A 16,710-nucleotide genomic window follows, 5' to 3' on the forward strand; every position below is an offset into this window, starting at 1 on the left:
AGGAAATTGCTTTGGTTGACAGTTCAACTGAAGATCAGGTAGGAGAAGTGCGGGAAGCAACAGTAAAATGGAGCCAAGAGAAGTACTGTAATTAATTCTGAGGTGCTTGTCTTGGTGTAATCTCACAAAAGAGGTCATCTCACAAAATGAATATTAACATATCTGAAAGAAGATTTGGGGCTACCTGAGAAACTGGGACTGTTGTGGAGGGCCAAACCAATAGGGCTGTGAAGGTGCCTGGGCATGCACATGTGCAAATTCATAAAATGGAAAAAAAATAACAGTAGTTGCTTTCATAATAAAAACAATCCACCTGGGCTAGACAGGGAGAGTCAAAGGGCTGGAGGTGACCTGGGGGTTATAAAATACCCAGGTCTGATCTAGGCTCTAGCAAAATGATTTTTTAAGCTTCATGGTTATTGAGGACTAGCAGCCTCCAAAAGAAGTAACAGAGGAGTCTTTCTGGAAGATATTCAATTTCAAAGAATTCTATAATACAGTACTGAGATTCATCAAGATTCTAATCTTATTATGGACAAATCCGGGTGAGAATTAGTATTCTCAAGAAATCTATCCGGTATAACCTTTTGCACCTCTTCAGGAAATGAACCTCTCTAGAATATGGTGAAGGGAAAAAAATAATAATGTATTTTTCAGGTTTCCTTTCCAAAGCTGTTAAAAAGCATAAATAATTTTACCATATTAGTGAGGCAGGAAGACAAGTGAAAAAATTTTTTTCTTCATCCTGCCAATTGTATTTATCTCTGGATGATTGAAAACATTTTTATGATCCTGATATTGCTGTTAATTATCCGAGAAAAGATCTGAAACTCATACTGAGATTGAAATACAACAGCAGTCTTCACAGTAATTAGATAAACGTCAAGAGGACAATTCTTTGATTATATATCAAATTTTGAAGCACAGATTTTTTCTTTAATTTACTTTTTGAAGTAGGTAGATTAGAGCTTCAGTTTCAGGGAGAGAGTAAAAGTCTGCAATACAAGGATGTCTCTTCCAGATGTTCACTGATCGGTTTTCTTCTTCCTTTCCTCCTTATTTTATTACTTTTTTCCTCAGTTTCTATTTTTTGTCTTGATTCTGAGGGGTTCCCCCCCCCCATAGGGTTTCCTCAGCGCTTTTTATTTTCACTGTTTCTTTTTAGTCTTTTTCCTTATTTTTTTACCACTAATATCCTTATTTTTTATTCCATTCAAATGTAAAGGTTTTCTGAAGATTTACTTTTGATAACTAGGTTATTAAGTTTTTACTATGATTTTCCTTTTTTCCCTTGGGTCATTAGCCAGGATCAGTTGGATCTTTCCTGTATAATGCAAAATTTCTTTAGATTACTAAATAATGTTATCGTTATTTTTATTTCCGAATATTACAGGGACAAATTTTTTTTTTTCAAATGTATTTTATAATTGAGGGGAAAAAATGAAGTTCAGGTAAAGGTTCCCCCGCACATGCGTGCTAGTCGTTTCCAACTCTAGGGGCCAGTGATCATCTCCGTTTCAAAGCCGAAGAGCCAGCGCTTGTCCGAGGACGTCTTCGTGGTCATGTGGCCGGCATGACTAGACGCCAAAGGCGCACGGAACGCTGTTACCTTCCCACCGTAGTGGTCCCTATTTTTCTACTTGCATTTTTACGTGCTTTCGAACTGCTAGGTTGGCAGAAGCTGGGACGAGTAACAGGCGCTCACTCTGCTACGCAGCACTCGGGATTCGACCCGCCAAACTGCCGACCTTCTGATCGACAAGCTCAGCGTCCTAACCCACTGAGCCACCGCGTCCCTTTGTTCAGTATAAATACACTTTGTTTATTAGAAATCAGAAGGCTCCACCATTTCAATGCATTCAATAACAGTCAAAGATAGAGTATTCATTGAGGTGATGTCTTAAAAAACTAATTAGATATTGTTTGAATCAGATTTACGGGTTTTTCTGATTTGTTTCCTGTAAATCCGGACATTTGATCAGGGGACATAATTCAACTACTTAATTTATTACATAATTTTTAAGGCAGCAAGCTTTACACCTGTCTTGTGATTGACCTGCATTTTTCAATTAACACCTGGAAGAGAGGATGCTTAGACAAGCTCACTCTTCCTTTTTACTCTTGTGAGGTAACGAACTCTGTGCTCTAACCTCAATTAGATAATTATTCCCCTCTTTTGTCATGGTGGGAAGCGTGTGCCTGCTAGGCATTTAATCCTCATTAATATGTATGTTTCCCTTGCTGATGCCTAAATAGAGCAACTCTGGGGGGGGGGTGGAGAGGGAAAGAGAGGTTGCAGGACTATAAAACAGGCCCAAAGAAAGCAACCTCTTTGCAAGTCAAATTCCAGAGACCATCACTGTGAAGGAAGAGCCCCTGGTGCTGTAAGTAATGAAATGGGGACACTTTGAATAAACACATTGTTTGTTTCTGGTACCTCCTCCTACATCGGTATCCATCTTGCAAAATCTAAATTAGCTAGCAACACAAGAATGTTGTTTTAGAAAACACCTTTCTGAAATAAATTAAGCATTTACCCTCACATTCAAGATGTTGCAAAATGCTTTATTACTACCGCATGCTCTTCAACAGCAACAATTTCTAAATAAGCTCCTAGTTGTCCCAACACCTATTTTCCATTTTCTTTTAATAATGGTTTATAATCTCACTGTCATTTCCCCAGTGAATTTCTTTCAGAAGTTAAATCAGGTCCAATGTTCCTAGCTATTACAGGTAATTCCCAATTGACTCACTTGAAGTCCTCATCATATTAATCCTCAATAGCCTTCGAATCCCTATTGGTTTCTTTTGTAAAAAAAAAAAAAGAATACTACACATCTTATTGCTTAAATGAGACACAATAAACAAAAACAGCATGATCTGCTTCTAACAGAATAACAGAGTTGGAAGGGACCTTGGAGGTCTTCTAGTCCAACCCCCTGCTCAGGCAGGAAACAGTGTTTCCTTTCTTCTGGGAATTAAATGTATATAATAGATCATTTATAATTAAGATATTTGAAATATGCATAAATGTTGCTTCAAATAACTTTTGTGTTTGGCTTACCTAAGTGAGACATCCATGGTTTTCTCCCTCATCAATCACATCTTTTTAATAATTTCCAATTATATCTTCAGGCTTGGCAGTATTGTCAATAAAATAAATAAGAACACTCAAACATCTTGCCAATTGTTCTATTTTTCCACCAATATAGTAAATGTTCCATATATGTTTGTTATGTACTTCTATCTGTGTTGGAGTGCCTATGTTTTATATAGTTTAAACTTGTCGATAAACCTCTCTTAATTTAAGTACGATAATCCTTTGGATTTGTATAGGAAAACACCTAAAGTTACTTTTAAATAAAATAGGCAGCAAATAAAGTTAACAAACAAATAAATAAACAAATAAATTTAACTTCAGAATAGTCAGAAGTATTTCTTCCCATTCAATAATAAATTCCACTACATCTATAATTTCTGAGGCCGCCTAATTTATGGGTTTTTTTAATCCAAATATAGACAGTACTTGCTATGTAGCTGACTTTTAATTTGATCCTGGGTTTTATTTTTTGTATCAAATGGATAAGAAATTATTTTCCAGATTAATTCACACAGATCGAGGAAGGCACATTTTAAATGCTTTTGACTGGATTTATAGGAAATTTTTGCTTTAAGAAACTAAAAGCGTGTTCTTTAAAGATATTGGACAGCATGTAATTTTCTAAACTCAGCCCAATTACTCTTTGTCTCTGGAATAAGCTGCAACAATGTTCTAGGAACATCTCTTATGATTTGTTTCCTGCTTCTAAATGTAGAATTTACCAAATAGGTAAATTAATGTTGGTTAAAGCTGTAGGTAGCTTAATTCCAGTACAATGTACATTCCAAGAAAGGAAGTTATTTGGCCAAAAGATGAATAAATTGAAGAGAATCTCTAAGAGTGAATATCTGAACAAGACTATTTAAAGCAGGGGTCTTCAAACTTGGCCCTTTTATGACTTGTGGACTTCAACTCCCAGAATTCCTCAGCCAAGCATGCTGGCTGAGGAATTCTGGGAGTTGAAGTCCACAAGTCATAAAAGGGCCAAGTTTGAAGACCCCTGATTTAAAAACTATCATTACAGTTCACTTGTGATTGGGGATCCTGTTATCTCATGCTCACCCTACAGGTGATCATAATCACTAACTTCGTACTGATCAAAATGTCCCAAAGGTGCTTTTTCAAGAGGCAACTGGGCTTCCTTTGTTTCTCCTTGAAGACGTTTTGCTTTTCATCCAAGAAGCTTCTTCAGGTCTGACTATCAGAACTGAAGAAGCATCTTGGATGAGACGTGAAACATCATCACTCCAGTTGCCTCTTGAAAAAGCACCTTTGGGACAACCATGATCTGGATAACTGAGAATCTCCATAGACATTTACTGATTCAAGGGCACAGACAGACAAACTAAATGCAAGATGTGCCACTATTTTTCACTTAATAATAAATTAATAACTGAACCCAAATCTCAATCAATAAAAAGTTGTCTTTAGTGATGAAGCAGCACAATTTCTTTCAGACAGAAGCTCCAAATACACCGAGCCACAACTACAAAGGACTTCCAACTGATTCATGCCTACCTTACCGTTTTACTGGCAGACCAATTATGTAAGGAATCCAGACTATTGCAAGGGCAGCAGATGAGCAGAGTCTACATTATCCTAATCAATAAACAACCTCTGTTGTATTTTTTATTCCTCGGCCCTCACCCTGCCAAATCAATTGCACTGACTGGATGGCTGGTTCCTTAAGTTTCGAAACCTGCATAACTGCATAACTGAGAAGTTCTGTTTTCCCTTCTCAAATGTGTTGAAAATGCCCTCCACGCCAGATTAAAGGCCTTATTGGTTTATCCTTTACCCCACAATGGCCAAGTAAAAGTATCCGAAAAGTTCACAAACAGGGCTTGAAAGCAATCACATTTTTCTCAATGTTGTTCTTCAAGAACCTGCTTGCAAAATGGGCGACCATATAGGTCATCCTCCACTGATGGCTGGTTGAACTTAAGACAGAATCTCCAAAAGCTACTTACAAGTTTTGAAGTTCTCATGTTGTACCTTTCCCCTACGTAATCATGTGACTGCATTTTAAGTGCTTTGCAACTGGCCCACATATTAAAAAAAATGAGCCCATAGCACACAATGAGTTTGTATAATAATAATAATAATAATAATAATAATAATAATAATAATAATAATAATAATAATAATGATGATGATGATGATGATGATGATGATGATGATGATGTTGTTGGAAGGGACCTCATCTGGCCCAACCCCCTGCTCAGGCAGGAAACCCTATACCATTTCAGACAAATGGTTGTCCAGTCTCTTCTTAAAAATTTCCAGTGTTGGAGCATTCACAGCTTCTGGAGGCAGGTTGTTCTGTCAGGAAGTTTCTCCTTAGTTCTAGGTTGCTTCTCTCTTGATCAGTTTCCATCCGTTGCTTCTTGTCCTGCCCTCAGGTGCTTTGGAAAATAGCTTGACCCCCTCTTCTTTGGGGCAGCCCCTGAGATATTGGAACAGTGCTATCATGTCCCCTCTCATCCTTCTCTTCATTAAACTAGACTACCCAATTCCAGCAGCCGTGCCTTATATGTTTTAGCCTCCAGTCCCCTAATCATCTTTTTTGCTCTTCTCTGTACTCTTTCTAGAGTCTCAAAATCTATTCATTTAATGACCACCATAAAGAAGTCATTAAAATTGGGTCTGAGTACATGATGACTAAGGGACACGGTGGCTCAGTGGGTTAGGACGCTGAGCTTGTCGATCAGAAGGTTGGCAGTTTGGCGGGTCGAATCCCAAGTGCCGCGTAACAGAGTGAGTGCCTGTTACTCGTCCCAGCTTCTGCCAACCTAGCAGTTCAAAAGCACGTAAAAATGCAAGTAGAAAAATAGGGACCACTACGGTGGGAAGGTAACAGCGTTCCGTGCGCCTTTGGCGTCTAGTCATGCCGGCCACATGACCACGGAGACGTCCTCGGACAAGCGCTTGCTCTTCGGCTTTGAAACGGAGATGAGCACCGGTCCCTAGAGTTGGAAACGACTAGCACGCGTGTGCGGGGAACCTTACATGATGACTTGCTTTACAACCATCTCAACTTACAACCATAATTGCCAGATTCAATTACAGTTGTAACTTCAAGGAAAACCTGTATAAATTTGACTAATAAATAAATTTGGAGATATGGTGTCTCCAATTGTGGAGGTGTTATATTTTTAGCACGGCAGGCCTTCCACAAAGACATGCTTTTCTCTTTCTGGGGTACTGAGTGATCAACTCAAGGTGCAAACACACATTTGGCCTATATGACCACAACTGAGCACAAAAATTCTGTTGCTAAGCAAGACATTTCTTAAGTAAGCTTTGCCCCATTATACGACCTTTCTCACCGAAGGTGTTAACTGAATCACTCCAGTGGTTACTAAGTTAAGTGAAACTGGCTTCCCCATTGACTTTGCTTGTCAGAAGATTGCAAAAGGGGGATCACGTGACTGCATCCATCCTAAACACATGCCAAGTTCCAATCATTCTAATTTTGATCATGTGACCATGAGGATGCTGCAATGGTTGTACGTACGTAAAATGGTCATCAGTCACTTTTTTCAGTACCCTTGTAACTTCAAATGATCATTAAACGGATGGTTGCAAGTTGAGGATTGCCTGCAATGTCGGAGTGATAACCTTTCTCTTTCAAGCAGACATTTGACTTGTGTTCTTGGGTATTATGTATGTGTACACTTTTGAGTGCAAGCAACTAAATTTTATGCCCACAGGAAAAAAAATAACAATAAAGCTTATCTAAAATCTTATGGGAGCTGAATTCACCCTCCCTTTCATTTCGACGAATCGGGATTTGGAATAGCTGTTAAGCTAACCTGCAACATTAGCTTCCACTGAAATATAGAACTGGTCCTCTATTAATAACAGAAGGAAAATTAATGTGTCTGTACTAGTGTCTGAGCTTCGCACTTCGCAGACAGGCACTTCCCTTAAAGCTTGGAAGGGTCTGATTTTTACATTTTTAATGCCAGCTTCATCATTGCCATGACAGGGTGAAAAAGAAAGGGAAAAGTGGGGCGGAATCCTTCTCAAAATATATTTAAACCGGCAACTACAGCACTACAATGGAGGGAGCAATGGTTACCATGGTAACTGCACTAGTCGGAGGCAATGATACCGCCTCATTATTCAGCAACAGCCAAAATGCTAATTTCGGCACCTGAAATTTGTGTGCTGGCTTATCTGCATTTCTGATTGCTATTCAATTATTTTTGAATAGCGACATCATTAATAGTGGCTCTACTCTTAAGCTCGAAACAGCAGCACCAAAGGTTAGCTGCACCCGGCAACAGATATTTAGATTTTAGATTTAGATTTTATTAGATTTATATACCGCCCTTTCCCGAAGGACTCAGGGCGGTTTACAGGGCATTTTAAAATCACATCAATATAAAATACAAAGTTAAAAGAGAATTAAAAGATTAAATTATCCCTGAAAATAAAACCCCAGTTAAAACAGATATATTGCCAGGTTCCTTTGAGCATCCTACAAACTTCCCTGCTGTTTGGCATAAGCTTTAATATATCTTTATTGGGCTGCAGTGCATAGATTTTCCAAGATTCCTGGGTTTTTTGGAGCATCCTGCTGTGAGATGAGGTGGGCTAGGAAGAGCAGGGCTGACTCTGAAAGACAGATCCAGCAGAGTCTAAAGCAAGCAATCCAGGCTGTGTATCTATCTATCCAACTAGAATTAGTTAGTTAGTTAATTAATTAATTAATTCTCCTGGAATTAAGGGGAAACTTCCCGACAGTGAGGACAATCAACCAGTGGAACAGCCGACCCCTAGAAATCGTGGACGCTCCATCGCTGGAAGTTTTTAAAAAAAGACTGGACACTCACCTTGTCTGAGATGGTGTAGGTCAGTGACGGCGAACCTTTTAGAGACCAAGTGCCCGAACTGCAATTCAAAACCCACTTATGTATCGTCGGGTGCCAGGTGGGCATGGCCCATTGGGTGGATGTGGCCCATTGGGTGGGTGTGGACAATAGAGTGGGCGTGGCTGCGGTGGTAACGGCAGACTGGGTGGAACTAAAAAGTTCAATCAATCAATTCCAACTTTGCGAGATCTTTTTTTTTCCCACGAGAAGTTTAAATTGATTGATTGATTGAATCTTTTTTTTTTTGCACACCGCAGTGGAAGCCTAAAGCGAAAAGGTTTTATAAAACCCAGCTGAAGGCCTAGGACTGGGGCGACAGCGCGCGTGCCCACAGAGAGGGCTCTGCGTGCCACCTTTGGTACATGTGCCATAGGTTCGCCACCACGGCTATAGGTTCTCCTGCTTGAGCAGGGGGCTGGACTAGAAGACCTCCAAGGTCCCTTCCAGCTCTATTCTATTCTATTCTATTCTATTCTATTCTATTCTATTCTATTCTATTCTATTCTATTCTATTCTATTCTATTCTATTCTACTCTACTCTACTCTACTCAATTCTAGAGCTAAGAGGAAAGCAGATCATGTATTTCCGAGTCTAACTTTTATTTCCCATAAAAAGTAGACTCTTGCAATGACTTATTTCTTTGCTTAAAATGATGAGGATTATGAATAAATAAAGTAACAAAGCATAATTGCATCTGCTGGCCAGTTTGGGGGGATCCAACCGAAACTCCTTAGAAACACCACACACACGCAGGCATATTTAAATATTTTTTTTTCAAAGTCAGAGATATATTACAGGTACTCCTCGTCTTACGACTGGTCACCTAATGACTGTTCTAAGTTACAATGGACTTCCCTTTGGGTAACTAAGAGCCAGATTCAAAGTTACAACAGTCATGGTCCCTCCCCGCCTTCAGGTAATCACCCTGTAGCATCCTCCAGTCACGTGAATGCATTTTACAACAGTTTTGCCCAAAACCAGCATTTACTGCCAGGTTTTGGCAAAACCGGTTCACATAGCAAACGCTATGTTCACTTCACAACCACTGCAAAAATGGTTGTAAAATTGCATTGGTCATGTGAGTGACCTGATTTACAACCGTCATAAGTTACAACTACGATGGGTAGGTTCCATTATGTTCGTAACTTAAGGACTAGCTGTATGTTCTATACTTCAGGCCTCTCAAACAAGAAAGATGTACGTGATTCATAACTATCTTCCTTATTTTCTTTGCTGTAGACCAGTGGTGGCGAACCTATGGCACCCGTGCCAGAGGCGGCACTCAGAGCCCTTTCTGTGGGCACCACGCCCCGGAGATGGCAACTGTCCCTCTTCAACCAGCCGCCTGCTAACTCGGCAAGGCCCCATGTGGCCAGATCCATCCCGGCATGGCTGATTTCCACCCCCCTCTGTCCCATCCCTCCTGGCCTTGCATGATCTTCTTTTCCCAGGCACGACCCAACTGTCAGCCAGCCATCCAGCTCAGAGGCGGCTTCTTTGAACTGCTGGCGGCGGGCTGCGCAGCCCCAGAGTGCGCTGGTCGAGGGGCCAGCAGGCTGTAGCTGCTGACAGACACCGTATGCCCCCATGCGCTCGCTGGCCTCTGTGTGCGGGGACTGATGGTGTCAGGCAGCAGCCGCCCCAGGCCTTGCCTTGCCCCATGGGCATGGCAATGGCACCCCTGCCCTGCCTCACCTCACCCCACAGGAGGAGCCTCCTGCCTACCGCCCCACCTGCCAGAGACCCCCTGGATCTCCCCCAACCCTGCCCACCTCCCCGACAGGCATTCCTCCCCACGAGCAACATTGAGGTGACCACACCCACCTTGGCCACACCCACCCAATCTGCCATGACCACCACAGCCACGCCCACCCGGCACCCGGCAATAAATAACTGGGTTTTGGGTTGCACTTTGGGCACTCGGTCTCTAAAAGGTTCGCCATCACTGCTGTAGGCCATTTATGGGAAAATTTCACTGGAAAGGCCCTAATCCAGGTCAAATTGAAATTAATCCAAATTCTCATGTTTACTATTACCTGTCTCCTATCTACTTATGACTATAACTTTGTTGCTTGTATCTTACAATTTATATTGTTTTGATTAGTATCCTACCAGTAGTATGATTGCGTTGATTGCTTATTTTACTATCCTGATTGCTTATTTTATTATCCTATTACTATCCCTAAGCGTTGTTTGTACCTTATGGTTCAAGATGAATGTACTTTTATGATGACTATGATCAAGATTTACCACTTATTGCTTGTGTGTACACTGAGAGCTTATGCACCGGAGACAAATTCTTTATGTGTCCAATCATATTTGGTCAATAAAGAATAAAGGATAAATGAGCTTTATAAAGCACATGGGGGAAAAAAACCTTCTCTATGAAAGCCTCAATTTGAAATAACAGATTTTTAGAGGCGCTCTTCATGTCTGGAGGGATCAAATTATAAAGAGGAGGGACAAAAAGGCTCCCTCTGATGACACCCTGCACAGTCCCAATGAAGATACTAAAGCAATTTTCAGAAGATGAAAATTTCCCCATACCTTGCCTTAGTAGCAAAACTTCACAGATATACATAAACGAAAAAATAAATTATAAAATAAATCAAGGTCCAATGCAAACTTATTTTAGACCATTTTTAAAAATCTGATTTTATATATAGAAGATAAATTTTATCTAAGAGAGGATATGTGTGTGTGTGTGTGTGTGTGTGTGTGTATACGAGAGGATATGTGTGTGTGTGTGTGTGTGTATATACACACACACACACACACACACACACACACAGAGTGCTTTTTTTGTAAAAGAAAAAGGTGCCGGAACTCACACGTCATACAACCCTCCTTGCCTACCCTACAAGGTTCCATCCAAAAAAGGTGCCGGAACTCCGTTCTAAGCGTTCTATGAGAAAAAAAGCCCTGTACACACACACACACGTGTGTGTGTGTGTGTGTGTGTACATTTTTTTTTTGGATTGCTAACAAAGAATTAAAGGGAGACTGATATAGCTATTTCAAACTTATTTGTTCTCATCAGTCAGCCACACCCTTCTGCGATTCGAACCTGGGCTGATTGCACATTAGGCAATTGTTCTAACCCTTAGGCCACAGGCTCTTTCTTGCTTTGTTAGCTGAGAAGTAAGGGAGATATGTGTTAAGTGTTTTTTAAGTATTTAGAATACCTTGCTAGGCCCCAAACACGGGGCAAATCTTATTTCCTGTTTCAGCCTAACCCAAGGCCATCAACAGGCTGTAGTCACACAGTGACAGCTCATATTTGTGTAATTTTTTTTTGTCAATTTCATGTCCTGTTGCTTTAAGGTGCTGGAAAAGGGAGGAAGTTTTTTCTTCTTTTCTGACTGCGTTCTTGTGTTCTGCGATGCGTGCATTTATTCTCCTATTAGTTTGTCCAATATATGTGGCTGGGCAGCTTTTGCATGGTATTTCATAGACTCCTTGGTTTTCTAGCTGGATCTTGTCTTTGGGGTTTCTTAAGATGTTGGCTATTTTTTGGTCAGTGCAACATCTTAAGAAACCCCAAAGACAAGATCCAGCTAGAAAACCAAGGAGTCTATGAAATACCATGCAAAAGCAACAGGACATGAAACTGACTTTGAAGGAACGAAATTAATCTCCAAAACTGAACACTACAACAAGAGAATAATTATGGAAGCCATCGAAATAAACACCCCCACAACATGAATAAACGTGACGATACCTCCCACCTACCAGACATCTGGAAACTAGCCCTAGTCAACAAACAAGTCCCAGCCACGAAAACCGACACCGGACCCACAAAAACACAGGACACCACCACCAATCACCCTCACCAGATTCAAACCCAAACCCACCCCATAGACGAAATGCAACCACCATCCAGAAGCCAAACCTCGGCGGCATCTCCAGCTGCTGCACCCCCACCGACCCCCACACAAAGCAAACTGACATACGCCATGAACACAAAGCCAGACCGCAAACCCGAAGCCAAACCAAAGCCCGGGATGTTACACCACAGCCTTCTACTCGGGACATTACATCACAGAATTCAGGAGGTTACAATGCTAAAACCCGGGATATCACAACACAGCAAACCACCCAGGATATTTCAACACAGAACTCAGGAAATCACTACAATAGAGCTCAGGATGTCATCACACAGCCCATTACCCATGTCATTTCAACACAAAGGACTAACGAGCACACAGCCAGCACCTCAGCCACGCAGGATGTTACAAATCAGCCAACTAATCCCCTAACAATAACCCCATCAACCAATCATGATGTAACATCACAGCCAACCAATCCGCTTACAGCAACAAAGCCAGCACCCCACACATCCCCAGTATTTATAGAGACGGCAGCTCCGATCACGCTTCGCTCGCACAAGCACGAAACCGAAGACACCAGCCTGAAGATGACGAATATATATATATTCTTCCCGCACCCCTCTTCAAGGACATACCAAAGAACTTGAATAGAATTGATCTCAGTAAGCAAGTAAAATAGGGACGCGGTGGCTCAGTGGGTTAAGACGCTGAGCTTGTCGATCAAACGGTCGGCAGTTTGGCGGGTCGAATCCCGAGTGCCGTGTAACAGACTGAGCGCCTGTTACTCGTCCCAGCTTCTGCCAACCTAGCAGTTCGAAAGCAAAAAATGCAAGTAGAAAAATAGGGACCACTACGGTGGGAAGGTAACAGTGTTCCGTGCGCCTTTGGCATCTAGTCATGCTGGCCACATGACCACAGAGACGTCCTCGGACAAGTGCTTGCTCTTCAGCTTTGAAACGGAGATGAGCACCGGCCCCTAAAGTCGGAAACGACTAGCATGCATGTGCGGGGAACCTTTACCTTTACCTTATATATATAAAAAGGGGAAATAGATGTGTGCAAATTTATCTGTTCATTCATGTTTAACCGTAACTTGATTTTCTCCTAGGCCAGGGGTAGGCAACCTCGGCTCCTTGATGACTCATGGACTTCAACTCCTAGAATTCCTGATTCTAGGAGTTGAAGTCCATGAGTCATCAAAGAGCCGAGGTTGCCTACCCCTGGCCTAGGCAAACCTACTAAAGCAAACCAAAATCTAACAGTCACTGGCCCCTAGAGTTGGAAACAACTAGCACGCATGTGCGGGGGAACCTTTACCTTTACCTTAAGCAAGTAAAATCCTTTCTTAAGGAAGACATTCTCTATTGCGATGTCTAAATCAGAGACTGAACTGGACTCTTGTGTGGAGTCTTCTCTTGACTATAAAGGCTTTGTTTGCACTTCTTTCAAATTACGTTAAAAGCACTGCACTGCTTTATGGCTTTTAACGGAAGGTTTTTATTGCATTTATATTATTGCATTTATATTGCATTTATATTATTCTATTTTTAAATTATTTTTTATCTTACGGTAATTTGACAAAAAGCCTGAAGAAAGAAATAAGAAAGTTTTCCATGACAGTATAGGTTGGGTCTTCCAGTCAATCTTGACTCCTGATAACTATCTGGACAAGTCTCTGTAATTTTTTTGGCTATGTTTTCGGATGTAGTTGCCACTGCCTCTTTCCTAGGACTGGTCCTACATTGTCCAGCTGACTTTGTGCTTAAAAAGAGCCATGGTGGTGCAATGGCTAGAATGCAGTATTGTAGGCTAATTCTGCTGACTGCTAGCAGTTCAATTTTCACTGGCTCAAGGTTGACTCAGCCTGCCATCCCTCCATGGTCAGTAAAATGAGGATCCAGATTGTTGAGGGCAATATGCTGACTCTGTAAACTGCTTAAAGAGGCTGTAAAGCATTGTGAAGTGGTATAAAAGTCTAAGTGTTACTACTAGTGCTTGTTAAGGCAAGACTAGAACTGACAGTCTCCCAAACTCTAGCCAAGTGCTTTAATCACTACACCAAACTATCTTTCCTCCTCACATTATTCGTGTCTTAATGAGTTAATTTTCTGCTGTTATTGTGGAGGGATTAAAACACACAAACCAGGAAATGTGATCATCAAAGGCTCTCGTGGAAGCCAAATAATTATCAGCACTTCCATTATAGTTCACCCATATAATATATTCTCATTCCAAAATGAAAATAGATATAAAGATTGAGAGAAAATTAAAATACTGAATAAGCTAGATAGCAACAAGATTTAACAAACAAGATTTAAAATGCTATTTTCTGTTGTAACTATCTTGAAAGAAAAGCTTAGTTACTTTTTGCTTACTCCACTGTTTCCAAATATTATAATGAAAACTTACATGGGAACATTTCTCCAGCACTTCCTCTTTGAATTTTAAAAACTTCTCTTGAATTGCAGGCTGGTTGAGTGCAAATGACAGAAAATGTGTGAAGGGCTGTTTTTTACGGAAGCTTTCAACTAGAACATCAATTCGTGTCCGTGCTGAAATAACACCACTCCGATGTTGCCCTGTGATCACTGAAAGCAAGGAAAATAATAGGACAGGATATATATGCAAATGTCTTCCAATTTTCCTCCAGAAATCTAAGAATAGCAGGTAGCTAGCAGGTACTTGCTCTACTCATAACTCAATTAACAAGATGGCTGCTAACTTTCAAGGACATTCTAACCACTGTGAAGAAGATACCAGAAGGTTCTCAAAACAACGAGAAGGTGTTTACATGAACTACATGGACATCTGGGAGGTTTGGCTGGGAATGTCATTGTTATATGCTTTGGTTAGATGTCTTGGGATTTTAGAGTTAGTTTTCCTTCACCTATATCATGTCATGTATTCAACAAACCAGTAAGATCTTCAGAAATGAAAGAGATCCTGGACTTTATTTGGATATTCGAGCTGGAGGTTGACAGCAGAGAGATTGGAGAGGAAGAGATTTCAAGAGAATATTGTAAGCAGTTAGCACAGCGTGCCCACAGCTCCCAGGCCTGGGCTGCCAGTGTGAACACATTGTTTTCAATGTATGTAAAGAGCAAACTCTTTGGAAATACTTCTTCCCCAATCTCTCTGATTTGCGAGAGGGGGAAAAAAAGGAAAAACCACAGAACATTACGTAGGTCACATGACAGCTAGGCACTGTGAAGGTTGTAAATCAGCCGTAAAGTTGTTGTTGTTTTTCCTCAAAACTGTCTACAATTTTGAATGCTTGCTAAATAACTGGTTGGTTAAGTGAGGACTCTTTGGGGTGGAATGTTATCTTAAATCGGAGATTATTTTCTCTTTTTGGTAACCATAGTAGATGGGAGGAAGGAAAAAGAAGTGGCAAAGAGATAATAATTAATGAAAATAAATTAAGGATTTGAGGATGCACATTGGATAACAGCTGTTTCATTGTCATTGATTAAGATTCCTTTTTCTGTGAATTGAAAGACTGCCTCCATTTATGGAAAGTCTTTTGTTTCTCACGGAATGGGAAAGAAATGCTCTTTCTTAAATTTCCTTTTGTAGCTCATCTCATACATGGTAATATAACATATATTTTTTTTCACATAATACCAGGATATATTATTTCTTAGTTTTATGTGACCAGCGCATGAAAACTCAAAAAGTCTACTCATTTTCGCAAGCTCAAAATCTTACCAATTTCTCCTTCTACCCCTGGCTTGGGAATACTGATGGACGTTCGTGTTTCTGTCTCCAGTTTTTTCCTAGTTTCTCCTTTCTTTCCTATTATATACCTGCAAAAACATTCGAGTGGGGTTAAGGGAGAAAAAGGAGCTCAGGATGAAAAGTTTAATTAGTATCAAATGATTTCCTGTGTCAGAAAAACCACTGTCTTCTCTATTATGGAATGAAAGAGCTTAACAGGCACAATCACATCATCCAAATCCTTGGGACACAAAATGTGGCTTATGACAGGCAATCATTGTGTTAAATTCAAGCTTTAGGAATTATTTTATACCACATTTATTAGTTGGTAGATGAAGCATGTAGGGTTTTTTTTCCACTTCTACCAATTAGAGGAAATAGAACTAAAGCCAAGGAATGCTGTAATTAATTATTGTGCTGGTTGTAAAATTGATAAGACTCCATAAATTTAGCAATGTGAATTTACTGCCATGGCACATCGGTAGCAGCCTGAGAAAAAAAAAGAAACAAAAAGAAACAAAAAGCAATCTAAGGAATGAGGTCTTGGATGGGCCTGTGGTATTGCAAAGGCCAGTGTGGGGTCCTATTTGAAACCAAACCAATCTGGAAGCAAAACTGCACATGAACGGAGACTCATTTATCCCTGTGACAACAACTGTGAGGCAGATGAGGTGGAAAGGAGAACGGCCAAACAGGAAACTGGTTGGGAAAAAATAGACGGTTGTGGCTCATTTCCTCCATTCCTCTCAGGTTCATTGACCACTTGCTTGGTACCAATTTTACTGAGTATATGTGAGAGAAAAACGGTGTGCCTATGTGAAAAAGTGCTTAGGTAAGACTTGGCCATATTGTCTTAATAAAAACAGGGAGTTAATAAAACCAGTGACGGCTTGACATGTAGTGGGATCGCTTGCTTGTCCTCAGTCCCACTAAAAGATGTGCATGGATATGCCCCATGTAAACTCTTGATTGTTGAACAAGGCCATGTCTTCCCATTCCCAAGTGGTGGCCGCTGCGTGTGGACTTTGGTGAATGATGCAAGGAAAACTGATTGATTGTAAGTTAATTGTAACAAGCTTTCATCGTAATGCTCATAATCGTCAACAAAGAACTCAAAGAACTCAACTCAGTGAGAAGCGGCAGTCAAAATTAGATGGAAGCTACATCAAATTACCGTATTTT

General features: G+C 40.6%; 1 protein-coding gene across 6 annotated transcripts in view; it reads right to left on the minus strand.

The window, feature by feature from the left end:
- The window catches only part of ASCC1 (activating signal cointegrator 1 complex subunit 1), a 119,614-nt gene that overhangs the window by 88,109 nt on the left and 14,795 nt on the right, over positions 1-16,710 (minus strand). For all 6 annotated transcript variants that reach the window (XM_083364819.1, XM_083364816.1, XM_083364817.1 and 3 more), the window contains exons 4-5: positions 15,520-15,617; positions 14,221-14,399 (exon numbers count right to left, since the gene is read on the minus strand). In XM_083364819.1, coding sequence (XP_083220945.1) covers positions 14,221-14,399; positions 15,520-15,617 — 277 coding nt within the window. The remainder of the gene's footprint in view (positions 1-14,220; positions 14,400-15,519; positions 15,618-16,710) is intronic.

This window comes from Vipera ursinii (assembly GCF_947247035.1).
Source record: "Vipera ursinii genome assembly, chromosome: 5".
NCBI lineage: Eukaryota > Metazoa > Chordata > Lepidosauria > Squamata > Viperidae > Vipera > Vipera ursinii.